This window comes from Propithecus coquereli, unplaced genomic scaffold (assembly GCF_000956105.1).
Source record: "Propithecus coquereli isolate 6110/MARCELLA unplaced genomic scaffold, Pcoq_1.0 Scaffold166, whole genome shotgun sequence".
In the NCBI taxonomy this organism is placed as follows: domain Eukaryota; kingdom Metazoa; phylum Chordata; class Mammalia; order Primates; family Indriidae; genus Propithecus; species Propithecus coquereli.
The window spans coordinates 4,055,815-4,083,382 of NW_012141191.1; the positions used below are offsets into that span (position 1 = coordinate 4,055,815).

The following is a 27,568-nucleotide window of genomic DNA, read 5'->3' on the forward strand; positions in this document are numbered from 1 at the left end:
CAGAACAGATGAGCTTGGATCCTATCTCTGAAACGGATGCTGGGATGTAAGTGAGCTCAGTTTTACACATTCCAAAGGGGCTACTAATCAGAACCTTAAGATGCATCCCAAGGGTCGTGGTTAATTAATTCAAGCCAAGGATTTGAAAGCATTTTTTACCCTATACACAGAATGACAGTCATGAAGTTGTAGTTTTGAACAGCAGCATAAAGTCATATAAAATTTCATTAACTTTGTCCCTTCCTCCCCTCTCTCCCTTTCTGGCACGTAGCTATTTTAGTTTGCAGAAGATAAATACACGCCAAGAATTCAACTGGACATGGACTAAAATTACTTTAATCTTAATGTGTACCTTGGAAGTGAGAAGCTAGTTTTCCTTGGCAACCTTGTATAGTCAATTCACACAAACTCCATCTTTATGAACATGGGTCTTTCTTTAGAGGTGGCAAAGGGGCGTATCAGAATTTGGGGCAGGTGTAGCTGGAGAAAGCATGTTGTAAACCTATTATTTAACATAAACTATTGAACTTAAAATGGGCTGACATATTTTTAGAAAGTATACAGAAGATGGAGTAATAAAACATAAGCATGGTAGGGCATAAGAGAAATTGTTTTAGATTGCTCTAGAGAATCAGAATCCATTATCAAGTTAAGTAAAATGAGCATTTTGACTTAAGTTCAAGGTTGATTAGGATGTCATAAATAATATTTTGGGGGAAAGCCCCTAATGTGAATATGAAATTCTGCTATGTATGTGAAAACAATACTTGTCATGAATTGAGTATTTCTCATTTCAGGACTGTGCTTTGCCTGTGGGCTCAGGCTCAACATGTTGGATATCTCCATTTCACAGATAAAAATACTGCGGCTGGTGTCTACAAGCAGGCAGGAGGCAGAGTTTACATTTCAAAACTTCTGATTAAAAAACTCAGATTCTGTTTTACACACTTCAGTACTTCTCTGTAGTAACTTCAGAGAGGTAAACAAATCATTCTGAAAATTTTTTCTTTTTTTTTTTTTTTTTTTCTAGAGTGCCGTGGCATCAGCCTAGCTCACAGCAACCTCAAACTCCTGGGCTCAAGCGATCCTCCTGCCTCAGCCTCCCGAGTAGCTGGGACTATAGGCATGCACCACCATGCCTGGCTAATTTTTTCTATATGTATTTTTAGTTTTCCAGATAATTTCTATTTTTAGTAGAGATGGGGTCTCGCTCTTGCTCAGGCTGGTCTCGAACTCCTTAACTTGAGCGATCCTCCTGCCTCGGCCTCCCAGGGTGCTAGGATTACAGGTGTGAGCCACCGCACCAGGCCTGAAAATTTTATTTTCTATATGGCTGAGGGCCTATTTACTCAAGAAGGTAAATATAAGAGAAAAAGCTTTCTAAAATTTTATTATGCATTTCTTTGCCTCCTTCAACATGTTATAGTGAATATTTAGCAATCTTTTCCTGAAAACTCATCCTCAACATGGGTGACTGGGCTATATCATCAATGAGGCGGCCCACCCAGGGTCTGAGGTGCAGGGTGCTGTTGGCCCACGTTGTGATACTCTTCCAGTTTGCTTGTCAGAGCATGATTTTGCTCTTCTTTTTCTTCTTTTTTTTTTTTTTTTTTTGAGACAGGGTTTCACTCCGTTGCCCAGGCTGGAATGCAGTGGCACCATCATAGCTTCCATAACCTTGAACTCCTGGGCTCAAGTGATCCTCCTGCCTCACCTTCCTGAGTAGCTAGGGCTACAGGCACATGCCACCATGCCCAGCTAATTTTTAAATTTTCTGGTGGAGATGGGGGTCTCACTATGTTCCCCAGGCTGGTCTCAAACTCCTGGCCTAAAGCAATGCTTCCCCCTCAGCCTCCCAGGGTGCTAGGATTACAGGCATGAGCCACGTGCCCAGCCCAGAGAATGGTTCTTTCCCTGCTGCTGTTCATGTCCTTGAAGTCCTTTTCCTTCCTTAAATGGAGATCTCCTACTGTCTTGGAAAGGAGATAATTAAACCAGTTAGAATTATATGTAAAGTAAAAGTAAATAGGCTTGAAGGGCTGGCCCACAAGGAGCCCAGAAGGGCACAGATTTTTTAACTTACACTTTCATGTTACAGCAGCCCCACTGCACACTTCTTAAGATTGTGTTGTGCTCTGGATAGATGAGTTCACCACGTCACTGAGCTCCAAGCAAGTGAGGTACAATGAAACTTTCATTAGAAGCAAGACATAAATACATAAATACACACACACATACACAATTTTATTTATTTTCTCATTGGCACTGACCTACTCAACTTAAAAATTTCCACCAGAATCAAAAAATAGTTTTATTTCTGAAGAAAAAAATATTTTAAACACCCATTTAGTATTTGTTTATACTGTTCTATTGTTCTCCTTGTCTATGCTGGAATGCGTTTTTGTTCACCCATTGCAAAAGCCTTTGCTACACATTCACACGGACTTGTCAGTAATGAATCTTTAGTAAGAAAATAATATAACATGAGATAACTTTGGGTGAGTTTTAATGTCCTGGACCCTGTGGCTTCATGTATAAAGTGCAGGTCAGTAAAAATTAAAATGAGGTAATAGGGTGTAACAGGTAATAACCCAGTAAGGGCCCAAAAAAGGATGCTATCATTTTATCATGAATTGAACTGAAATCTCAAAAGAGCAACACCTATAACAATACAATTACTATATCATTACCAGAAGTTTGACACTTGCCCCCAAGGCCACATCAGAAGAATGAGGACAGTGGTTTGAGAAGGAAAGGGAGGTTTATTAATTTGCTGGCAAATGAGGAGGCTGGCAAACTCCTGTGTTAAAGTACCAACGTCCTGTCTATAAGCAGAAACACAGAACTTTTAAAGGGGGGTTTTCGGTTTGGGGCTCTTGCTGTTTAGCTATGGTTGATGGTCCTGATAGACCCCATCTGGAGGGAAGACAATCTCATGACCTCTGCCAGGACAATTCCCTTGAGCCATTTCCTGTGGTACAAGAAAACAAAGGACACTCCCCTGTCCCTGGATTACTGGCCTCAGCAGGGATGCAGGTTTTAATCTGCAAAAAGAATCGGGGAGGTTTTAAAGAGACAGCTTGTAAAAACTTTTACCCTTTTTCAGGCCATTCCCTGTGTTACAATATGGCTTAAAAAATGTTCATTGTCATCCCCTCATCTACCCAGTGGGAAGTAACGCCAGCCTGTTCGGCTGCCTGATGGGACACTGAATGTTGGGAATCAACTATACTCCATCCTCTCATTTAACAGACAGGAAAGCAGAGGGTGAGGGAGTCTGTGAAACTTGTCCACAGATACACAACTACTTTGCGGCGGAGCCGTGTCTAGGACTAGGGTTCTTTTTATCAATTCAAGTATCTCTTTCATTTATATGACCCTTCACACTTACAAGGTACTCCTCAGCTCTATGTGACTTTGTTTATTATCCTACATCACTCAGCTCTTGGAAATGGCTTTCTCCCCCCTTCCTGTCTTTAGGAGACTTTTTTGCATTCTCCAACTCGTATTGCAGCAGCTGATTCTGTACTGACCTTTAAATTAAAAAAAAATGTATATACACACATACAAGTGTGTGCGTGTGCACATATATGTTTGAATATGTGGAAGAAACAGCAGCAAGTGTCTGTGGATAACCCAGGGTAGGCCATACCTTGGCAGGCATGAAGCACAGATGGGGGATGATCTTCCCATGTGAGCTGCTTTTGACACTTCAATGCTAAAGAGCTCAGAAGTGCTTACACTTTGAAAGAGGCCTGGGAACATTTATAGGCTACCCTTTAATGAGTCTCATTTTGAGACAGAAGGGCCAGCCCTCTTCATGCAGTTTTTGCAGTAAATCCTTCAAAGAATCAAGAGTGAAGACAATTCATTTCTCCTCCTGGAATTTTTTCTTCTTATTTTTCTTTTTATGAGGTGATTATATTAAGGTATAGGTAGAAGACACTATAAAAGGGGTATAATTCGCATGTGAAGGAGGAAATCAGACAGTAAATGCAAAAAAAAAAACCTCTATAAAAATTGAAAATCAGAACTTGGGGGCAGGGTGGAAGGCGACACCTTCTTTTCACAGAGCTGCTATGCACAAGCAACTGTCCTCAAAAGCAGGAATTGGAAAAAACAGACACTCGGCTGCAGAGCGAAGCTGGGGTCTTGGCCTGACAGCTTTTAATGTCTTTAAAACTGGGCTGGGCATCAAGTGCCTTTTCCAGAGTAGGCCAAGGAAGATAAGTCCAGTTTGGTTTTCAAGGCTGCGGTCAGCTCGGCGGCCAGCAGCTCATGGAGGGACACACCATCGTGCGAGTACACCCAGTTCTTCCCAGTCCAGTCGTAACGCTTGGGCCCACTGGAAGACAAAACAAACACACGGTAAGTCCAGGAGGACAGCCCTTCGGATCACTGATGCCACCAACGCTGCCACCAAGACATGGACTGGAGGAGAGAAGTGCTAGAGAGGTTCAGTCTATATTTGATTTCTTGTCTTAGGCTCTCTCCATTTAAGAATAGTCGCACAATTTATCCTCTGGAATGATTCGCAAGACCTGCAAACACGTGACCCTTACCTGACGGGTATCCACATATCACGTTCTGATGTCTCGCTTTTCCTGCCTCACATATGACACCGGCTACGTTAGACCAGTCTTTTTAAAACTGGTCATTTTTGTGCCACTGACATGATTTGTGCCTTACCTAAACTTTTATTAATCAGTGAGGTGAAATTCACATAACATGAAATTAACCGTTTAAAAACGAACAGTTCTGTGGCATTTAGTGTTATTCACAACGTTGTACAATCACTACCTCTATCTAGTCCCGAAACATCTGCGTCACCCCTAAAGGAGACCTAGTAGAGTTGTCCCTCAGCATCCACAGGGATGGGTTCCCGTACCCCCAAGAATACCAAAATCTGTGGATGCTCAAACCCCTAATATAAAATGACACAGTATTTCAAATAACCTATACGCGTCCTCCTGTATACTTTAAATTATGTCTAGATTACCTATAATACCTAATATAATGTAAATGCTCCATAAATAGTTCTTATGCTGTTTGTTTATATTTTTAATTACTATATTGTTATTTTTGTTGATTTTTTCCAAAATATTTTTGATCTGCTGTTGGTTGAGTCCTCAGATGTGGAACTGTCAGATACAGAGGGCAGACGGTACCCATTAAACAGTTATTCCTTATTTCCTCTTCTCCCAGCCCTTCAGCAACTACCTAAACTATTATTTTAAAAGTATTTTTCTTTTTTTAAAATTTTATTTTAGAATATTATGGGGGTACAAACATTTTGGTTACATAAACTGCTTTTGTACCGTTTGAGTAAAAGCTGTAAGTGGGCCCGTACCTCAGATGGTGTACATTGTACCTGTTAGGTGTGAATTTACCCATCCCCCCACCTGCTTGGTTTCCAATGAATGTTATTTCCATCTGTGCACGTAAGTGTTCACCGATTAGTTCCAATTTAATGGTGAGTACACGTGGTGTTTGTTTTTCCATTATTGGGTAAAGAATATTTTTTTAATTCCATGTTAAATCCATGAAATTGTGAGCCTTATGAGCCAGTTCATCCACCTCCAGCTCATCTAGCGAACGATGCCAATGGCACGTGCACGTCACTTTGAGAATGCTGTGTCTGTGTGGACAAATTGTAGCTGGTTCTTGCCATGTCTTGTTATATCAGATGTACTCTACACATATATGAAATTCTATCTCCTCATGGCCTCGCGGCTAGGGGTGGACATAGCCTGAGACGACAGGGGCTCATGATGGTGCTCTGCTGGAGGCAAGAGCAGAGCACACGGGGAGCCTCTGCGAAGGGGCGCCCCCGTCAACCTGGTGCACGCGAGGAGAGCTTTTCCAAAGGCGGAGGCTGGGAGGAGCTTGCCAGAGAGGGAAGCTTGGAAGGGAAACATCACCAAGGATTTTTACATTATCAACCAAACGCTGGGGGTTGAATAGGTCCCAGTAATGGAGATAAAAAAAGCAAACCAAACCATCCGGGCCATATAAAAAGGACTAATAACCCAGACCAAACCCAGAAAATGCTCCCTTGGCCCTGTACTCAGAGGCTGCTGCCAGGTGGCCCGGCAGAGCGTCAGTAACCTCCAGACCCCTCCATGCTGCCCCAAGGGCTCTGAGCCAGGCACTGAAGCCCAGGTGTCCCCCAGACCTCACCTTTATTCCATCCCACAACCTCCTCAGGGTGGGCAAGGTGGCTAGAAAAGACTGCTTATTCCATAGGACCTGCAAAGTTGTCAATTTAAAAAACTCAAAAAATCGAAACGCAGCCCTGTGAAAGATATTTTGGACCAATGTAAAAAGCTGAGAAGGAAAAAAAAAAATCTTTTTTGAGGAACATAGTATCTGCAACAGTAAATGCTTACTTGGCAGATTTCCTTCCTAAATTCCCATATGAATCGCAGATTTAAAAAAAAGTACACTTGGAATTCCTAGGGAGTTATTGTCACCCAGTAGTATTATATACTCTTCTGAACACAGCTGGGGCAGGATCCTACTGCTAGTTGGTGTGTCCAAGTATGATATGGACTTTTTCAGTCTCCAGAGAGGGAGAAAATTCTTTTAGGGAACCATCACAGCTGATATTGGTGCCCTGCCTGGGATTTACAAAGCCACTGATCCCCAAAAGTGATTGCTGGATTTGAGCTGATCCACCCAGTTTCTTGTACCAGTTCCTCTGGAAGAAGGATAAGAATGACAGGCCTCACATTCGGCCATGGTTAGGAAGAGTATTCCAGGCCAAAGAGGCTGATGGCCCACACAGGTTGAAACCCTCCAACCTCCAGTAAACTAACTGGGTCTAAAAAAGCAACACAATATGTGAATTACAGCTTTACTAGAAAGGACAGCGATTTGTACTATTGTTTTTGTTGAACTATACTACACTCCCTGGGGTTTTTGTTGAACTATACCACACAAAACTGGGGTGAAGGTGGCAGAACACTTTATTCTGAACAAAGAATTACATATCACAGCATGACAAATGGTATAATGTTAACTGCCTACAAATGAGGTCAATGATACGGGGTGGGGTAAGGTTATAATTTTTTAAAATGCAAATAGCAGTAGGCTTCCAAAGAATTCCAAGCTAATTATATTTGAGCCTTTCCCAATTCGCAGTCAACATGTTTTCTGTGGAAGTGCTAATGAATGACCCAGGAAGGCTGGTTGGAGAGCTTTTTGTGGGCCTTTCTCTTTCAATTTTACAACCACGGCAGCCAGACTGATGAGGGATGATGGGCATCTCTCCCTGCATGTTCTCAGGCTTTTAGAAGCTGCACACGTCACACTGTGTGTCCAACACAGTCTTTTATTTCTCTACATTGAAAGCACAGCAATGGCAAAGGCAGGAGGAGTTAAACGCCCTGGAGTAGCAACTTAAAACACTCTCCCACCTCTACAGGGATTCAACTAACCCTTTAGCTGTGATGCTCAAATCAAATAGAGGTCAAACTTTTACTTGCTTTTTAAGACAAAGTGCAACTTGTTCAGATGCTGCGATATTAAAATGCAGGGCAATGATTTAACAGAGAAAAACTGTGTAAGCCAGGTTCTGAAAAGTTATAAACGTTTCATTTCAGATCTTGCTCTCATCCCCCCATCACAGTAGCCAAATTATCCCCAGGGAGAAGTTATATAACCAGAGTAAACCTGCCTGCTGAGAATGAGACAGCTTATAAAACATCACGCAAGGTTCACTTACACAGAGACTAGCCTATGAGGGTGATGCTTCTGAAATGGTCCACAATGCCACACTTCAGGTGAGTTTAATGATTACAGATTTTGACTTCGGCACATACCTGGATGGAGAAGATAACCAGATTTGCTTGTTTGGAGTCTGCTTGTTGATCACGTAGGTTCCTAGATCTCCTCCCAGTTTAACTGTTAAAACACCACTCTAGGGGACCAGGTGGAAAAAAGCAGGAAGAAAATAAAGCAAGACGAAGTTAGGACTTTGTCATCATTGCTTCGTGTTTTGTTACAGCTTAACGCTTTCCATTTATATAAGTACACAATTTACACCAGAAAGGCATGTCCTTAATTTAGTATTTACAGATAGGAGATTGTGTAGAAAGAGTATTGCTTTCCGAATCAGAATAGGATTCATTATAATAACGCTTATATCTCATAGCACTTTTCCCTATTCTCCGTGAGGTCCGCAAGGTGAATACGGTAATGAAGCTCCTAGTGCTAAGTGACTTGTCTGAGGTCTGAGCTGGCATTTGGCACTGCTGGTTTGTTGCCCTCAACTACCAACCAGAACATACTAGAGGACGTTAAAAAATGCAGGCTCCAACTCCGTTAGAGTATTGTGTGAGCCCAAACATCAGACGCTAGTCTATTACAGAAAAAAAGGAAAGAAAGAAGTACTCGAACCACCTGTTTCGCTTGTCTTAGAAGAGCAATAGCTTCAGCTTTGTTGGTAGAAGGCAGAAACTCCAGACTAGGTTTTTTATTTCCAGACCCTTCCCACGCATCTAATAAGCTTCTCAGACGCTTCTCCAATGCTTTTTTTTTTCCTCTAAAGAGCCTTGAATACTTCAAAAGACTGGTTAGTCCATCTTTGACCAATAAATGCTCATTTAAATTTGAAAACACTCTTTCAACAAAGGAGTCCTTTACTCCCAAGGCCTGTGGTCTCCTTAGAATGGACAGGATATGAAAGAAACGGCGACAGGGCTGAGCCCCGTGTTGGAACAGGCAAGCAAGAAGGAGCCTCGCCACTCCCCATCCTGTGCATGACTTGCAGCGATACACGGCAGCTTTTCTGTGCATTCTAGAGGCCCCATCCAATCAAGGGGCCCCGAATGATTCTTACAACACACTTGCAAACACAAAGAGCTATTTAATGCTGGAGGGTAGAAACAATAACAACATAACTGGTAGGAATGGGACTGGGGGGTGGGGCACTATGGGGTTATTTTTTAATAACATTTTTTTCTGATTCACAAAGAAATGTACAAAAATGACTGAGACATTGAGAATACAGGTAACATAAGGAAAATGAAAACACTGGTAAAAATATTAATTACTTTGGGACCAGCCTAGGCAACATAGCGAGACCCCATCTCTACAGAAAATTAAAAACTCAGCCAAGCATGGTAGCATGTGCCTATAGTCCCAGCTACTCAGTGAGGCAGGACGATCACTTGAGCCCAGGAGTTTGAGGTTGCAGTGAGTTATGATGACGCCACTGCACTCCAGCCTAGGTGACAGAGCAAGACCCTGTCTCTTAAAAAAAAAAAAAAAAAAAAAGAAATTAATTACTATTAACTGAGTCCCTACTTTGTGCCAGGCTATGTGTTTGGTACTTTGTGTAAATTGTTTCCAACTTGACCATAACTTTGGAGGTAGGAATCATTATCCCAATTTTACAGACAAGGAGAAGAGGTTCAGAGTAGTAAAGAACACTTAGTAATTGGCAGAGCTGATCTTAAATCCAGGTCTGTCTGTGTCCAAAGACACTGTTCTTTCCATAATACAAAGCGTATTCTCAATCTCATTAACCAGCGATAAAAGATATTCACTCTCAGGTCTCAGATGCCAAGCTTAAAAAAAATTTTTTTATTATGGTAAAAACCACATAATATTAAACTTACCATATTAACCATTTTTTTTTTTTTTGAGACAGAGTCTCACTGTGTTGCCTGGGCTAGAGTGAGTGCCGTGGCATCAGCCTAGCTCACAGCAACCTCAAACTCCTGGGCTCAAGCGATCCTCCTGTCTCAGCCTCCCGAGTAGCTGGGACTACAGGCATGCGCCACCATGCCCAGCTAATTTTTTCTATATATTTTTAGTTGTCCGATTAATTTCTTTCTATTTTTAGTAGAGACGGGGTCTCGCTCTTGCTCAGGCTGGTCTCGAACTCCTGAGCTCAAACAATCCGCCCGCCTCGGCCTCCCAGAGTGCTAGGATTACAGGCCATATTAACCATTTTTAAGTGTGCAGTTCAGTAATGTTAAGTATATTCACATTGTTGTACAACCAGATCTCTTGAACTTTTTCACCTTGTAACACTGGAACTCTGTACTCATCAGACACTAATTTCCCCTCCCCCAGCCCTTGATAAATACCTGTCTACTTTGTTTCTATGATTTTGACTCCTTTTTTTTTAACCGACAAATAAGAATTATATATTTACAGTGTTGTTTCTAAATATGATTTTGACTACTTTTGAATACTTCATATGAGTGGAATCGTACAGTATTTGTCCTTTTGTGACGTGGCTGCCAGTTTTTAAATACATTTTTTAAAAGGACTCAGGATTATTCTGTACATAAGTTTGTTTAAAAAAAAAATTTCCTGAAATGCATCTTTACTGTTTTGGTAGGACTACATTTCATTTATTTAAAAACTTGTTAAAACTGTATGATTCAGTAGTTTTTAGTATTTCACAAAGTATGCAAATATCACCACTGTCTAATTCTAGACTATTTCCATCACCCCCAAAAGAAACCCTGCACCCATCAGTAGTCACTCCCCACTCTTCTCCTCATCCCATACATAGTTTTATAAATTATTTTTCAATGAGATAAGGGGGCTCGTGGAATCAACACAGAATTGCTCTCATTTGACCTCTGTGTGGCCCTTAACTGCCTCCATTGTGCATTGTGCCCTAGACTGGGGAGGCCACAGTCCAGTGGAAAGGGCAGAGGACAGATTAGGAGGATGCAGATTCCAGGTCCAGTCTCATCACTGATCGGCCATGGGCCGGTCACATCAACTGCACCTGTCTCCTCACGACCACCTCTGTCCTACCCGTCCTGCCTCACTGAGGGGCTCGGTGCGAGGATGGAAGGGCTGACTGATGCGGCCTCAAGGCCTCTTCCCGTGCTCCGATCTACCAGCAGGATGGTGCATACGACCACTGAAGCCAAAATTGATTTCCGACTGGAAATCTTTTGAGTGACTCCAGGAAACAGGCCACTTTTCCACAAAGAGCATATTAATAAAACAAATGTGAGAGGCCATCTAGCTCCGCAGCTGTCAAACCGTTCATGCCACGTGGCACCTTCTCCGCAGTGCACCCTCTCCCCAGGACAGGCAACTCCTCTGCTCCAGGTCCCACCTGAGGAGCCTGGGGAAGATCACCCTGATGCCCTGCGTGTGTCCACACGGCCACCGCCGCACTTCCTCCCTGCATTCAGAGCTGCTAGTGTGTCTGCTTGTCCCTGCTGCCCACTGCTGTAGGCACCTTGCCATCAGATTTGCCTCTCCATGCTAGCATCTGCAGGTCCAGCCCCTCCATACAGCCTGTTCACCGTAATTAGATTTTTTTCCCATGGAGCTTTGCTTTGTTTCCAAAGGAAAGTGGCAAGAGGGAAGAAACTAGCTGCCGTGTTGGTGCAGCAGAAGGTCTTAATGCTTCCAGAACTGACTGCAAGTAGACTGATGAAGAGGGCTTTCTATTCATTATTCTGACTATGCCTTAGGCAATCTGAATCTATTTTGGGAGTGTGGGTGCACTTGAGTGGGGGTGGGGGATAGTCAAAATATTTAGCAGTTGCTGAGACACAGGCACTAAGCACTCAGAGCAGACCGAGGCCACAGCTGGTGAGGCTTATTGACACCTGCTAGTCAAGGCCAACCCTACACAGGTGGGAGCAAGTATAGCAATTACTGCTGTCACCAGCTCCATGGTAGAAATAGACGCGTATGGGATGGCATGTTGAGTCGGGAACTTCACATACACGTGACTTCCCACATTCCTAAAGCAGATTCTGACTTCCCCTTAAAGAATAAGAATAAGGAGCACGAAGCGCTTTTTCCTATGTTGCTTTAATTAATCCTAATGTAAACCTGGGGAAGTGGAGGTTAATGTCACTCACTGCAGGGCTGAGGAAGCTGCAGCTCACAGAAGTTAGTTAATTCACTTAAGGACCCCTGGCAGGAAAATCCAAACCCGGCATGCCACGCCAGATCCTGTCTCCATGTCCAATAAGATGCGACCTGTGAGCAGAGGTCCTCACCTCAGGACTCAGAGGTGGCCTTTAGGAGGCAGCAAACAGCTTCCGCGTTGCAGCTGAAATTGTACTCCTAGCCGAGTACGGGAGTTTTTCTCCGGAGAGAGTCCAGACCAGTCATCAGATTCTTACAGGGGGTCCTGACCCAAAAAAGGTTAAGAAACTTCTGCCTTCATGCAGTGTTATGGTGACAACGTAGTGAATGAAGATCATGTCAACCAGCAAATCCTTATTAAACTGTCTAAGAGGCCAGGGCTCTTCCTAGAAGAAAAGGAAGGCAGCTCAAAGATCACTTCAACTAGCGTGGTGAGTCTAACAGTCTCCAGTCAGATTTTGCCAGATCAAGTGCAGCAGACTCGGTAGTTGCCTGGTGACAGGCAGGGCTCTCAGCTCTTGTGGGATGTCCCCTCTAACAACCAGTGCCAATAAGGGGTGAGGTCTGGACCCAGACACTGACATCCACCCATCACCCGGACCACTCGATCAGATGACACACCAGCTAAGAAGCCACTCGAGTCTCCCACTCCACAGGGAGAAAACAGAACAAATGCTTTCTTGAGTGTATCTGGATTATTGCTTTCATTCGTCTATTTGGCCAGCAGCAAGTTGGAAAATGATCCATAAAAGCTATGAAAGCATGTTTTGGAAAAGTATGCGGGTCCCATTTCATTTACATAGTAAATCAACATTTATTAAGCCCCTACTATGCACTTGGCACCGTTTCAGGCACTGGGATCAAAGAATGGACAGTGTTCCTTCTGCCAAGCAGCTCAGTCTAGCCATGGGCCAGATATATAAATAGACAATTATAACTGGGTGATTAGCACCCCAGAGTCATCCTCAGAGTGCTCAACAAGGGAGGGAGGAAGGGAGGGAGGAAGTGTCTGCTTAGAGCATCTCCCAGAGCTTCACAAAGGAGGTAACTTCCAACTGCGCCCTGAGGGCAGGAAAAGACTGCCCTCCAACAAAGCCCAGGTAATGGTATTATAGGTGTTCTATGTGTCTATAATGTACTTTCAGCTCACTTATCGAATGTGAAATACATTAAGTAGTTAGCACCTGAAGACTCTAATCAGGAATTCACACCCCAGGGCAGATAGCATTTCACTGTACTTAATACAAGTCCAAACTACAGAGGCAGCCACTATATACCTTTAGCTTTCTAAATCTACACTTGAGAATTCGCTAATCAGTAAATAATTTGTTAGAAACAGTTTTGCTCTGGGGAGTAGAGTGATACTCAAGGTATGTGGATTGGCTAGAAAAATATAGGTACCTCTTCCCTTGCAGGAGTGAGTTGCAGAATCTGGAAAGCCCGTCAGCCTAATACTCTTCAGGGAGACACTCTTGGGGTAGGATTCATGAAGGTTCTATGGCCTACCACTGAGCAGAAGTTTTTGTTGCCTGATTTAAACTGATTCAATGAAGTAAACTGAATACAGCTGTTAGAATATTGGCACATTTGCTTCTAATGAAACATTCATGCAAAGTACTTGGTCAAGTTGGGGCTTCACTAATCCTATAAGAGCAGGTTGCAGGACTGTTTTTGTGGCTTGTTAATGAATGTTTGCATGTGTGGGCAGAGTTTAGCCTGAGACTTGGTTTCCCTTCAGTTACAGCCCCTGGCAGGGAGGCTGGGGGACCGGAGGTCTGTAACTTCCCTACCTCTCATCAGCGCATGGATGGTCAAGTTGGCAGGCCAGTTTGTAAGGGTTCCCAAGCAGCTTGGCCCTCCAGGGCTGTCTGAACAAGCACTTTTAAAGGCCTGCCCCGACACTGCTGCATTTTCCACTGCTGACAGCAACCACTGAATCTACCTGGAAGCCATTCGATCCTTCCCAACTCCATTGCTCCTATATTTTTTTTGAGACAGAGTTTCACTGTGTTGCCCAGGCTAGAGTGCCGTGGCGTCAGCCTAGCTCACAGCAACCTCAAACTCCTGGGCTCAAGTGATCCTCCTGCCTCAGCTTCCTGAGTAGCTGGGACGACAGGCATGCGCCACCATGCCCGGCTAATTTTTTCGATATATTTTTAGTTGTCCAGATAATTTCTTTCTATTTTTAGTAGAGACGGGGGTCTCACTCTTGCTCAGGCTGGTCTCGAACTCCTGAGCTCAAACGATCCACCCGCCTTGGCCTCCCAGAGTTTTTTTTTTTTTTTTTAAACCAACGATTCCTGTGAAGTCCTTCACTGTCCTACAACCAGGCTTGACACTTTCTCCTTGACTTTGCTTCCCACCCTACCTATCATATGGGGTTCCTTCCCTATCCAGCGCTCCCACAGCAATATGCAGTACCATTTCTATCATTTTAGGGTGACAGCTGGTTGTCTTCAATCATTCCATGATTTAATCCAAAAGGCACACTTCATGACATTTCCTGGCATTAATTAATTGCTGTGAAGAGGATTAACATCTGCGGGGGATTTCTTCCCCACTGGCAAAAAAGGACTACTCCAAGGCCTAAGCAATAATTCCAAATCCAAAGGCGGGGCCCTTGCTCAAGTCTGCCACCTGGTGGCCCGTCAGTAAAGTCCAGCACTTCCTAGGCTTCTAGGATTTGGGGCTAATGTTTCATCAAACTCAGAAATTCTCACACCAGCTGCACATTAGAATCACCTGGGGAGCTTTAAAAATCCCAGTGCCCTGCCCAGGTCACAGCTCAGGCCAATTCAACCATAATCTCTAGCAGTGGGATCCAGGGATGCACATTAGAATCCCAGGTGAACTTTTCAAAAATATGCTTCCCAGGAATGCACCCTGATCTACCTGCTACATCAGAATCTCTCGGAAGTGAGGCCCGAGTCTCTGAATCTGAATAACTCTTGGAAAGTTATCTTACCCTGCTGAAGAACTATCAGTCTAGCTTAGTGTTCCCCATGCTTGCTTGTTTGCCAAACACATGCCCAGGTCTCTCCCCGATTTACCTTCATGGGTATTGAGTAAAGCATGAGAATCTGTATTTTTAACCCAAAAATGAGGCTCAGAAGGGCTGAGTGACTTGCCCAGGGTCACAAGCCTGGTGGAGCTGGGTTGGGTCTTTTGGTGCCAGCCACAACCCCATGCAATTTGATGTTTCATTCTGCTAGAGGAGAAGTCTTCATTTTAGTGTGCTAAAATTCTTAGGGAGGAAACGGAAATTAAAATAAGCCAAGAAGTACCCCAAAGGAGACATCATAGTCCTCAAATGTGTAAGGCTTGTCTGCAAGGTCTTCAAAAAACTCTGCTAACGAGTCCAGTGTTTCCTCTGCTAGTCTCTCATAGGTGGTCTCATCTAGAGAACTGCAGCGGGGAAAAAAACAACCAAAAACATAAGATTATGTTCCGTTTTATTAATATCAAATTCACACATTTATTTTTCATTTAAACTTTTAAAATTCATGGAAAATATCTAACATGTACAAAGTAAAAATTTAAATAGCACAGAAGTAAGCCTTTCTTCCAAATAGGCAGCCCCCATCCCCAGAGGCAACAATGGTTAACAGTCTTTTCTGTATCCTTTCTGTATATTCTTTTAAATATACAAATGAAGCATTTTGCATTTTTATTTAATATGTCTTAGAAATTGTTCTATATTAGTACATATGGATTTTAAAACATTTTATTTATTTAACCAGTCCCCTTCAGCTGGACAGTGAGGTTGTTTCCATTGCTTTTGTTATTAAAATTATGTCAGGCAAGACACAAAGTGGGAGAAAATATTTGCATTACATATATCTGAAAAAACACTCTTCTAAAATATATAAAGAACTCCTACAAATCAATAAGAAAAAGAAAACCCAATAAAGAAATGGGCAAAATACTTAAACAGATTTCATAAAAAAAGATATCCAAATGGCCAATGAATATATGAAAAGGGGCTCAACTTTTTATTTTTATTTATTTAGTTTTTGAGACAGGGTCTTACTATGTTGGACTCTTACTATGCTGGACTTGAACTCCCAGGCTCAAGTGACCCTTCTGCCTCGGCCTCCTGAGTAGCTGGGACTACATACAGGCATGTGCCACCATGCCCCACTCAACTTTGTGAATCTTCAGGAAAATGCAAATTAAAAAATCACAATGAGATGCCACCAGAATAGTTAAAATAAAAGAGATAATATCAAGAATTAGCTAAGAAGAGAAGCAACCAGAGCTTTCAGACAGGTGACTAAATTGGACAATCACTCTGCAAAACTTTCGGGCAGTACCTACTAAAGTTGAACACACTTCCATGCTATGACCCATCCATCAATTCCACTCTCAGGGGGTATACCCAGCAGAAACGTATACCCAGGTTCACCAAAAGACATGCACTACATGACAATGTTCATGGTAGAACTATCCTGTAGCCCCACACTAGAAACTGCCCAAGTACCTAAAAGTAATACAATAGATAAATAAACTGCAGTATATTCATACAATGGAATACTACACAGCAAAATAGAATTGTCTATAACTGTAAGAACAATATGGATAAATCTCATAAACAATTGTGACGGAAAGAAGCTATTCATAAACACATTTATACTTAATGATATCATTTACATAAAGTTAAAAAAATAGGCAAAACTAATCCATGCTATTGGCAATCAGAATGGTAGTTACTCTGAGGGGATGAATGACCAGAAGAAGGAAGAGAGGGAGGCTTAACGACCAGCAGTGAGCAGGTGGCTTGCTTGTAGCGGGCTGGTACATTCCATTATATCTCTTGAGCTAGATGCTGATCACAGGGGTATTTTCAGTTTTTAAAAATTGATCAAGCTATATACTTATGACTTGGATACATTTTCTTAGAGATACTATTTTTCAATTTTAAAAAATTGCTATAAATCTACAGAGACAGAAAGTAGATAAGTGGTGGCCAGGGCTTTGGAGGAGGGAGGAAAGGGGAGTGACTGCTAATGGGTACAAGGTGTATTTTTGGAGTAATGAAAATGTTCTGAAATTAGATAGTGGTGATAGTTGCACAACCTTGTGAATATACTAAACCCCCCTGGATCGGACATTTTAAAGGGATGAATTTTATGGCTTGTGAATTATAATATAATAAAAATATTTATTGTTATAATAAAAATATAATAAAAATATAAACATCCTTATAAGTGTTTTTGTGACCCTTTGAGAATATATCTGTAGGTTTTAAGATGTATACCAGGGAACTCCGTTATCTATGAGTTTCCAAAGGGCCTAAAGACAGACACCAGTGGCTGCCAGACAATTAATGCAAGACATACAGATTTGCCATATGACCCCCTCCCCACCCAGCCCATCACCCACTTCAGGGGGACAATGTGGGGAAGGCTACACGGCGAACAGATTGGTGAGGGGCTGTTCTTTAAAGAGAGTGGTTGGCCCTGTAGCATGTATTTTGAGAGTGCGCTGGAGAGAATGGGGCGGAGAGTTTGGTTGATAACGCATCCTTGAAGAATTTGGGGAACAAAAAGACACACCTGACTCGTGTCAAGAGCTTGGCAGGCTGGGCCTGGTGGCTCACACCTGTAATCCCAGCTCTTTGGGAGGCTGAGGTGGGAGGATCACTTGAGGTCAGGAGTTCGAGACTAGCATGAGCAATACAGTGAGACCCTGTCTCTACAAAAAACAACAAAAAAATCACCCAGGCATGGTGGCACAAACCTGTAGTCCCGCCTACTTGGGAGGCTGAGCCAGGCGGATCGCTTGAGCCCAGGAATTTGAGGTTGCAGTGAGGTATGATCACACCACTGCACTCTAGCCTGGGAGACAGGACGAGACCCTGTCAAAAAAAAAAAAGGCTGGCAGGTGCTATCTGACAGTGGAGAGTTGGGCCACAGCAGAAGTCAGACAAGGCAAGACAAAGATATGCTTCCCAGAGAGCAGAATTAGACCCTGAGGAAGGAAGCTGGGGTTGGGGCATCCTGCAAGTGCCCTACCCAGCCTCACAAGACTGCCTGGAGGGGTGAGGGGACAGCAGCAGAGAGTCAGGGCTGGGGAGTGCCAGAGCAGGGGCTGGAAATGTGTGTCATCAAAGCAGAAACCTAAACATGCAGCATGCTGAGCCCCTTAGAGACTTTGTGGCAGGGGTCCGTGAACAGAGACAGCAGCTTGGGAAGCTCATGAGGCTGGTGCCTGAGATAAACCTGGAAGGCCAACATATGCCTCCTGAGCACATAGCTCTGAGGACAGAATGGTCCCGTGCATGGGAGGCTTTTTGTTGCTATTATCAGATGCAACAGGAATCAATGAGCCAGGGAGAACTGGCCCCCATGCAAGTAGATGGAATGACATGGAGCATGTTGGGATGAAAGGCTGTACAAAGACAGAAAAGTCAAAGGGAGAAGCTGAGGCTTTGAACACTTGGGCTGCAGGAGAGGGGAGACACAGACATTACTGGTTTGAGCCATTATATTTTTGAGTGTATTTGTTACAACAGCATGGCTTACCCTAACTACTAGGATATTGAAGAAAAGAGTAACAGAACTCTGGAGACAACCTCAATGTCCAATACGAGGGGCTGTGTTAAATAAATTATGGTGCATCCATATAATTTAAGACTATTTTATTAAAAATAATGTAGTGGATACTTAGTGATGTGGAAACATGACTGAGTGTCGTTGCTCAGGGAGAAAACAGGTTCCATATGGAAGAGTAAGGGAGGGAGGAAAAAGGGAGGAAGAGGTCCCTGATGTGGAAGGTGTTTTTTCTTACCCTGGGTCACCCAAAGTTCCTGATTTCCTCAAATTCATCAAATAGACACTCTGCTTTTTGACATTCAGAATCTGGTTGAGACAGTGGAGGTTCAAACTCTAAAAGCCAAAGTTAAGAAGAACATTACCATTTTTACAGTATATTATAGTCCATTAATGCATGGTTTATACATTGCCACTTCTATATTGAAGATAACCATGTTAAGTTTTTCAGAAATTTTCTTAGGAATTTTTTTTCACCTTCTTTTTAACGCATTACAGTGAGTTGTCCCAATCTCTAAGCTTGTACTAGTCCGGTAGGGTAGCCATGAGCCACATGTAGCTATTTAAACTTAAATATATTGAGCTAAAATAAAATAAAGTCAGTCCCTCAGCTGCACCAGCCACATTTCAAGTGTCCTGTGGCCACTGGCTAGTGGGACAGACACAGAGCATTTCCATCACGGCAGGAAGTTCTACAGGGCAGCGCTGCTGCAGGCTACTCAGGTTACGTGGTGGTTAGCGGGAGGCAGGCAAGCAACCACAACGCTCCTAGATGTCACCAAGAGAAGCAACAAGAAACAGCAAGAGGCAGAGTCTGCCAAAGTCCAGAAGATTGGCTCTGACTGCAGACTGCTGTCTGGCAGATCTTATGAGCATGATCTGCAGGACAGACTGTGACCTGTTGATGTTTTTCAGTCTCTAACTGCTGGGCATCCCGGAGGTGAGGTTCGAGTTGATTAGCGCCAGCTCTGCTGTGCGACCCTGCTGACCCAGCTGGAGAGACAGATGATAACCGGACTAGAGCCGGTTGAGCGGGAGAGAGAAGTGGCACAGGCAGAGTGGGGATGGCAGGCGGGGGAGGTGATGGAGACAAAGGAGGCAGGTAGGGGTGGCCTCGGGGCCTTGCACAGGGACTCAGCTGGACTTCATCCCGGGAAGGCACCAGGGGGTTTAAGAGGTTGGTGATAAGATTTTTTCCTCCAAGGGTCACTCTGGTTGCCATGGAGAGGAGGCGAGAGACTGCTAGTTATCGCTCTTGGGCTGGCAGTGCCCTGGGGCAAGCTCAGAAAGGAGATGCAGAGGGCACAGGGCTGGGAAGTGACGGGGAAGGAGGGGACAGGGCAGAGCACCGACAGTGTGCTTAAACATGCGCGGCTCTGAAGTGAGAAGGCAGCTGTCACACCACTGTCACAGCTGGCGCACACTCCGGAGTGCTCTCTGCTTGGCACTCTCTCAGCCTTTGTCTAAGTGGACTCATTTCGTCCTCCTTCCAATCCTGTGCTGTTACGGAGGGAAGTACTACTGTTACAGTCCTTATTCTCCGCAGTTATGTTCCATACGAACACTCGGGCGAATCATTCCTAGCGAAACATGGGCTTAGGTTCCTGTAAGCCTCTGGTCACATTTTCACCAATCGATCAATACATAGCTTTGTTTTATGTGTATTTCTGCTTAAAGACACCTTATTTAATATGTGTTGTTGATCCATTAATATTGCTCTCAGCACTATAACTCATGGCTGCGTGAAGCTCACCTAACACAGGTATATTTTCTGCAAGGCACATCACAGCCTCCTCCTGTTTGCTTCAACACTATGCTTGGGGACCATTTCAAACAGCAAAATCACCATCAAAAAGCCGAAAAATGTGGCACTACACAGACCGTGAAAAGGACACTTGTGTGCACCATGAGAGCAGAAACGAGAAGGCAGAGCGACGCCTTCCTTGACGTTTGCTTTGAACATGCACGCGGTGGGCTCACATTCTTATTGACAGCTGCTCTGCGTATGTCTGTAAAACACCTGCAAAAGCGCCAGGAGTACTGATTGTGGGGTAATGCATTTTAGCGAGTAGGCAAATTCGCAAGTATAGAATCTGTGAATAATGAGGATCAACTATAGCTGTATTTTACAGATGAGGAAACTGAGGCACCAAAGGGTAATGTGCCCCAAGTTACAGATACACACAAAGTGGCGGAGCTGGAGTTGAACCTAGAGTCTGTGCCACAAAGGAAAGAACCACATGCCTGGGAATCAGAACAGGGTTCAAAACGTCAAGGGAAAAGTGTTTGAGAGTGTCAAGCTCACCTCAGGGGCTTCCCCTTCTCTCCAGGATCCTGGCCCCTCCAATCCTAGCTGTCTTAGTCTCAATGATACCTTCACGCAGCTGTTTTTTTGTTTTTTAATTTTGCAGAGCTTTGATGGTTGTTTTTGGTGGGAGGTTTGGTCAAATGCAAGTTACTCATTCATAGCCAGAAATATAAGTCTGTATTCAGCTGTTTTTAATCATAAAAAAGAACCACTGCCAAATACTCCTTGCCTTATATCTTACCTGTTTTTTTGTTTTTTGTTTTTTTTCTTTTTTTGACAATTTAACATTCCTTGGCAACTGCTAAAACTTTTGGAAACTCAGTTTCCTCCTCTGAAGGCAGGATCGTGGTACCCTCCTTGCAGACTGGTTATGAGGATTAAACAAGAGAACAGGAATACCCCAAACACAGAGCCTAAGGGTGTTCAATAAATTTCTGTTTTGAAATATGTCAACAAAAGTATGTCCCAGGAGGTCAGAGGCCAACTTCAGCCACCGCCCAAGGGAGAACCTGCTTGCTCTGCTTGAGGGGGGCAGACGGAATGCCCGGTGCTGAGGGTCACATGACGAGTGAGCCCCATGAAGCCACCCAGCGTATACCCGCTTCGGATTCCAGGTCACCCAGGAGCCCCTGGACTATGTACTGTGGTGGGCTTGCCTTGCTCTAGATCTGTGCTCAGCACAGGGCTGGCTCATGGGATGCATCGAGGAAACACTAGACAGCTTCTGGGCCTAAATTCTCAGGGTCAGGAACCACATGACCCAATTATGGCCCACCCCGTGGAGAGGCCTGGCCTGAGTGGCCAGCCTTCACCCCAGAGGTATCTCCACTGGTCACCCTGGGTCCTGTCAAACCACAGCACTTGAAGAGTGAATCAGAATTTGTCCCCTGCTGGGGGACGATGAACTGGTATAACCACTTTTGGTCCAAAATGAGTTAATTATTGGCTGGCCCTTTGCCCAGCAATTCCATTCTAAGGAATTCACCAGAGAGGATCTTTTGAATGCTCACAGCAGTATCAGTCATTGTAACAACAGAACACTGCAATCAACCAAACGTCTCCAAGAGAAGACTGGATAAAGTGTGATATATTCACCCAACAGGACAGTATCCAGCAGTGAAAATGAATAAATGACAACCGCATGCACCAATGTTGATGCTGCTCAAAAAGAATGCTGAACAAAAGGGGCAAGTCACAGCAGAATGAATACCGTAGAATGCCTGTCAGGTAAACAACTCATGGTTTAGGGAGACATACACCGGAGGTAAAACTCTAAGAACAGGAGAGATGATTAACAGAACCCAGGCGGGAGGGCAGGTATGAAGGGGTGAGTGGGGACAAGTGAATTCTCTCTCTTAACCTGGTGCTGGGAATACAGATGCCTGTCTATTGTCACAGTCTCTTCAGGAAGCTATAACACAATACCAGAGCTGGGTGGCTTATAACCAACAGAAACTTATAACCAACAGAGGACATAAACATTCAGACCGTAGCATTTATTAATAATCTTTTAAGCAATACACATATTTTATATACCCTTTCATGTGTATAAACTCATGTAGATTGTGGAAGACAAATAAAAACAAATTTAAAGTGAATTAGGGCATAACCTGTTTGTCAGGGAAAAAGCCAAAAAAAAGGTCATGGGGTCATAGGTGATGGTCTTGTCCTTCTAGGAAAATGGATGGATGTCTAAGAGCCATCCGAGGTGTGCAGAAGAGGCTGCAGCAGGAGCTTGTTGTGAACTACAATAAAATCTTAAGCCCCTCAGCCAATGGAATGGACCCCCCTTTTGGCCAAGGGGACCCCAGAAAACCCTTAAAGCTGAGTTGCCAGCCAGGAGGAGAAGGGAGGTCAGACATGCCCCTCCCTTTTGGAGTTACTTTTTGTAACAATAAGATACTAAATGATCATCAGGCCTAAGGTCATGCAAGACAAAGCCTGCATGGCCATCAATTTACTTAACAGGCACCTGCAGGCCATCCATTTACTTAACAGATCACTTGAGTTTTTACCACACATCCTTAATGTAAAACATTCCAAGCTTTTAGCTTCATTTCTTTAACCAATTACAAACCAAAGAATCTTTAAACCCACCTATAACCTGGAACCATCCCTCCCCCATATGTCCTGCCTTTTTGGGCCAAACCAATGTACACCCTCCACATACTGACTTATGATCTTGTGATTCCTGTCTCCATGAATGCATAAAACTAAACTAACCCAGCTACCGAGGGCACTTTTTCTCAGAATCTCTTGAAAAGATTTGCTCCGGGCCTCAATCACACACACTCGGCTCAGAATAAATCCCTTTAGATTAATGTACAGAGTTTGGGTTTTTTTCTTTAACATTATGAAGTTATTTAAGAGGCAGCATGCTATGGTTTGAATATTTATCCCCTCCAAAATTCCTGTTGAAACTTAATCCCCAATACGGCAAAGTTGAAAGGTAGGACCTTTAAGAGGCTCTGCCTTCATGAATGGATTAATCCATTCTAAAGTTAATGGATTAATGGGTCATCATGGGAGTGGGACTGGTGGCTTTATAAGAAGAGGAAGAGAGCCTAGAGCTGGCACGCCCAGCACCCTTGCCATGGGATGCCCTGCGCTGCCTCAGGACTCTGCAGAGTCCCCACCAGCAAGAAGGCCCTCACCAGATATGGCCCCCTCGACCTTGGCCTTCCCAGCCTCCAAAACTGTAAAAAATTAATTCCTTTTCTTTTTATAAATTATCCAGTTTCAGGTGTTCTAAGTACCAGAAAATGGACTAAGACACAGTGACATCCAGTTATCTCCTTGAAGCTGTCTCTGGCATTAAAAGTGAAACATTAAAGATGCAGCCCCTGTCCCATCCTTCCATCTAGACCAGAGGTTGCCTCCGGGAACCGGAGTCCTCCCCAGCCTCTGGGAGAGTAAGGCTGCAGAGCTGTGCTCTGGGGCTTCTGGGTTCTGATGAGCAGCCAGGGCTGTGACTGATCAGACGCTAACTGTGCCGCACTGGAGAGCTGTCTAGTGTGGCAGCCACCTGTGGCTACTGGGCACTAGAAGTGCGGCTAGTGGGATGTAAGAACTGGATTTTAAACTTTATTTAATTTTAATTAATCAAAAATGATAATAAAGTTCTTGGGAGACTTTTACGTATGTTGGAACAACTCAACTATTGTGAATCTTCATTTTCAATAAAATCTAAATATAGATCTAGCATTTCGATGGAAACTTAACATCTGAATTGAGACGTGCTGGAAGTGTGTAAGTATGAAAAAGAATGTAAGATATCTCATTAATGTTTTAAAAATATTGATTACATGTTAGAATGATATTTTGGATGTGCTAGGTTAAGTAAATATATTGTTGAAATTTATTTCACTTGTTTCTTTTTACTTCTTCAGTGTAGCTACTAGAAAATTTAGAATTATGTATGCAGCTCCCATTCTATTTCTGTGGGAACACTGCTCTACAAGTAGATTGGGGGGTAGAGAAAATAAGGATGGGGAAGAGGCCTCTAAGCGAACTCAGATCCTGATGAATTTTGGGGACCAAGGGGACCTTTGGGATCAACTCAAGGACAGTCAAGGCTTTAAAATAATTAAACAGAATGGTGGTCCCAGTGGCCACTGCCATCCACCCAACTCCACAAGTACCTAAGATGTGCAAGGGAACTGTACAGTAGGCAGGTTAAACAAATGTGACTAATTTAATATGCAAAAAAGAGGCCCAACCTCCTAACAGTGGGCAAACCCAGTGTGAGCTGGTGTCCACCTCCTGGGCCCAGCACCAAGTTGGGTGTCCTTCTGAGTCAACAACCCTTAACAGCCACCTGGTACCAACCAAAAAAGGACTTCTTGTCACTATCCTAAATTAAAAACTCTGTTGGCAATTCATGATGCCTCCACAGGCAGGGGTGGGAGCCCAACGCCAGGCAGCTCTGGATGAGGGGCACAGAAGAAGCCCAGTAATGAACGTGTCCTTTCCCACAGGGGAGCTCAGGGTCACCATGGCTGCACCTGCGTATTTGTCCACAGAAGCCAAGAAATCCATTTTCTAGGCCTCAACTTTGGAGCACTGGCAACCAATCCCAAAGTTTCTTTAAACATGGTGTGGGACAAAGAACATGCGTCAGTGGGAAGTTTAAGCCTAAAGTACAAACTCCAGAGCCCAACACACAATTTGCATGTCTCCTTCAGCTCCCCAACACAAGTCGGTGTACCAGCCTCTCAGCACTGACCCCCTTCCGCCCCGCCCAACCCCGTCCCCCGCACCCCCCCAGCCTTTGCCCCTGCCGGTCTCTCCCAAAATGCCTGCACCAATCTCTCTTGACATCTTTAAGATGCTAATGAAATACCACGTCCCCCGCCTTGGGAAGTCCAGCCCTACCTCACAGCCACTGTTTGGGCTTCCTCCTTTCAAGTCCTGGAGTAACTGGGTCAGATATTTCTCTGCATCCCCAAGGGAAGAAAGGGGACCTAATCTGAAGTGCTGAAGACTTTATATATGCTAATCCAATTTAATGCTCACAACCAGGTCCGAAAAATGGGTGTTACCCTTTAATCTCCTCTTCACAGAAAAGCCCCGCCTCAGACAGGTTGGGGGATCACTCGAGGTCAGCCAGGCGGAATTTGCAACAAAGGCCGGATCATTTTCTAAAAGCCGTAGCCCTTGCTGCTCTAGCTACTCCGCAGCCCGGACAGTCTCACCTCACTGCGTGATAGTTCCTTCATAAAAACGCAGGCTTGGAAATATTGTGTGTTCACACACACATAACATGCATGTGTTGCATATACACATACTATATGAACGCACAACACACATAGCTGTAGTATACAATAGTACACACCATATATTAATATTACTTAAACTTAAGTTCTTGCAAAGTGGCAGGCATGGAAACAGCCACAGATCCCTCGGAAGTGACTCTGTCCCCTTGTCCTGCCGTCCCCCCCGCAGTCGTACTGCAAGACAAAATGTCCCGTTTCATCATGAAGCAGCAGCCAGTGCAGACGAAACCAGGAGAACGAGAGGAAGGGGGCCCCCAGGTTGTGTGCCCAGGCCGCCGCCGCCGCCGCCGCCGCCAGGCCCCGCGGCACAGCGCGTCCGCAGCCCGTCCCCCGCCCCCCGCGCGTCCCGCCAGTCCCGCCCGCAGCGTCCCCGGCGTGCGCGGCACCTCCCCCAGCCGGCGTGCTGCGTGCGACCGGGCGCGGGTACTCACTGTGTGGCGGGGCGCGCTGGCCGCGGCGGTTCCGGTGCGCAGGCCCCGGCGGCCGCAGATCCGGGCGAACTCCGCGGGCCCTGGGGCCGGGGTGAAGGCCTGGGCCGGGCTCGGGAGCGCCGACCGGGGCAGGAGACAGGCGGCCGCACGGCGCCAGAGCGTCCACATGCTGCTCCCGGTCTGCGGCCCGCTCCGCCCTCCTGCGCGAGCACGCTGCAGCGACACCTGCTGGCCTTAGGTCTCAGGCACTCCGGCTCGGCTCCTGCCCTCTTCTGTGGGCAAACAGCGGGAGGTTAGACCTCAGGAAGAACTTCCCAGCATTGCACTATCCATGCATATAACAGAAACGGAGAGCCTGCTTTGCGCAAAGCGCGGAGTGTAATCAAGGCTCCTGACCTCAGGGAGGCTTCAGCCTGGTGGCCCACCGTTTCAGACATTCCATACGGAAGGGATTTGGGAGCCGCCTTCTTGCTGGAAAGTGGGTGTGTGCAGGCGTGGAAGCCGCTGGGCCGCCGGTATAGGTTACCGCATCAGGCGTGTGCGGCCAGGAGACTCTGCCTTGTTTAAATCCGTATTCTGCCCACTTCCTAGCTGTGTGACCAGTGGGCAAGTTTATTAACCTCTTCGTGCTTTGTCTATAAAATGGGGTTTATAAAAGTTTCTACTTCATAGGACTGTTGAAGGATAAAATGAGTTAATCCCTGTAATGTGTTTTTGTTGTTGTTGTTGGTTTTTGGGTTTTTGGTTTTTTTTTGAGACAGAGTCTCACTCTTTTGCCCGGGCTAGAGTGCCGTGGCGTCAGCCTAGCTCACAGCAACCTCAAACTCCTGGGCTCAAGCGATCCTTCTGCCTCAGCCTCCCAAGTAGCTGGGACTACAGGCATGCGCCACCATGCCCGGCTAATTTTTTCTATATATTTTTAGTTGTCCGATTAATTTCTTTCTATTTTTTTTTGTGTTTTTTTGTTTTTTTTTTTTAATTTTTATTTCAGCATGTTATGGGGGTACAGATGATTAGGTTACATATGATGCCCTTACCCTCCCTCCCCCACAAGTCCGAGCTTCAAGTGTGTCCATTCTCCTGGAGGTACGCATCGCACTCATTGTTTGTGCATATGCCCGTCCCCTCCTCACCCCTCTCTCCTCACCCTAATTTCTTTCTATTTTTAGTAGAGACGGGGTCTCGCTCTTGCTCAGGCTGGTTTCGAACTCCTGAGCTCAAACAATCCGCTCGCCTCGGCCTCCCTAAGTGCTAGGATTACAGGCGTGAGCCACTGCACCCGGCCTGGGTTTTTTTTTTGAGACGAAGTCTCACTCTGTTGCCCTGGCTAGAGTGCTGTGGCATCAGCCTTGCTCACAGCAACCTTGAACTCCTGGGCTCGAGCGAGCCTCCTGCCTCAGCCTCCCGAGTAGCTGGGACTACAGGCATGTCCCACCATGCCTGGCTAATTTTTTTCTATATATATTTTTAGTTGTCCAGCTAATTTCTTTCTGTTTTTTTTTAGTAGAGACGGGGTCTTGCTTTTGCTCAGGCTGGTCTCGAATGGCTGGCCTTGAGCGATCCCCCCACCTTGGCCTCCCAGAGTGCTAGGATTACAGGCGTGAGCCACCATGTGCGGCTCCTGTAATGTGTTTTTAACAG

General features: G+C 44.8%; 1 protein-coding gene across 1 annotated transcript; it reads right to left on the reverse strand.

The window, feature by feature from the left end:
* Nucleotides 1-3,111: 3,111 nt before the first annotated feature.
* On the reverse strand, nucleotides 3,112-26,122 carry FXN (frataxin). Its single transcript, XM_012641597.1, has 5 exons — nucleotides 25,928-26,122; nucleotides 18,652-18,749; nucleotides 15,147-15,267; nucleotides 7,824-7,921; nucleotides 3,112-4,345 (listed from the first exon to the last, which is right to left on the reverse strand). Exons 1-5 carry the CDS (start codon nucleotides 26,093-26,095, stop codon nucleotides 4,195-4,197), a joined length of 636 nt encoding a protein of 211 aa, XP_012497051.1. The 5' UTR covers nucleotides 26,096-26,122; the 3' UTR covers nucleotides 3,112-4,194.
* Nucleotides 26,123-27,568: the final 1,446 nt, after the last annotated feature.

Coding starts and splice junctions, on each gene's coding strand:
- FXN (XM_012641597.1), bottom strand. CDS start 26,095: ATGTGGACGCTCTGGCGCCGTGCGGCCGCCTGTCTCCTGCCCCGGTCG. Junction 7,922..15,146: donor ACTATGATGTCTCCTTTGGG/GTACTTCTTGGC, acceptor CTGGTCCCCTAG/AGTGGTGTTTTAACAGTTAA. Junction 4,346..7,823: donor TGGTTATCTTCTCCATCCAG/GTATGTGCCGAA, acceptor TTTGTCTTCCAG/TGGGCCCAAGCGTTACGACT.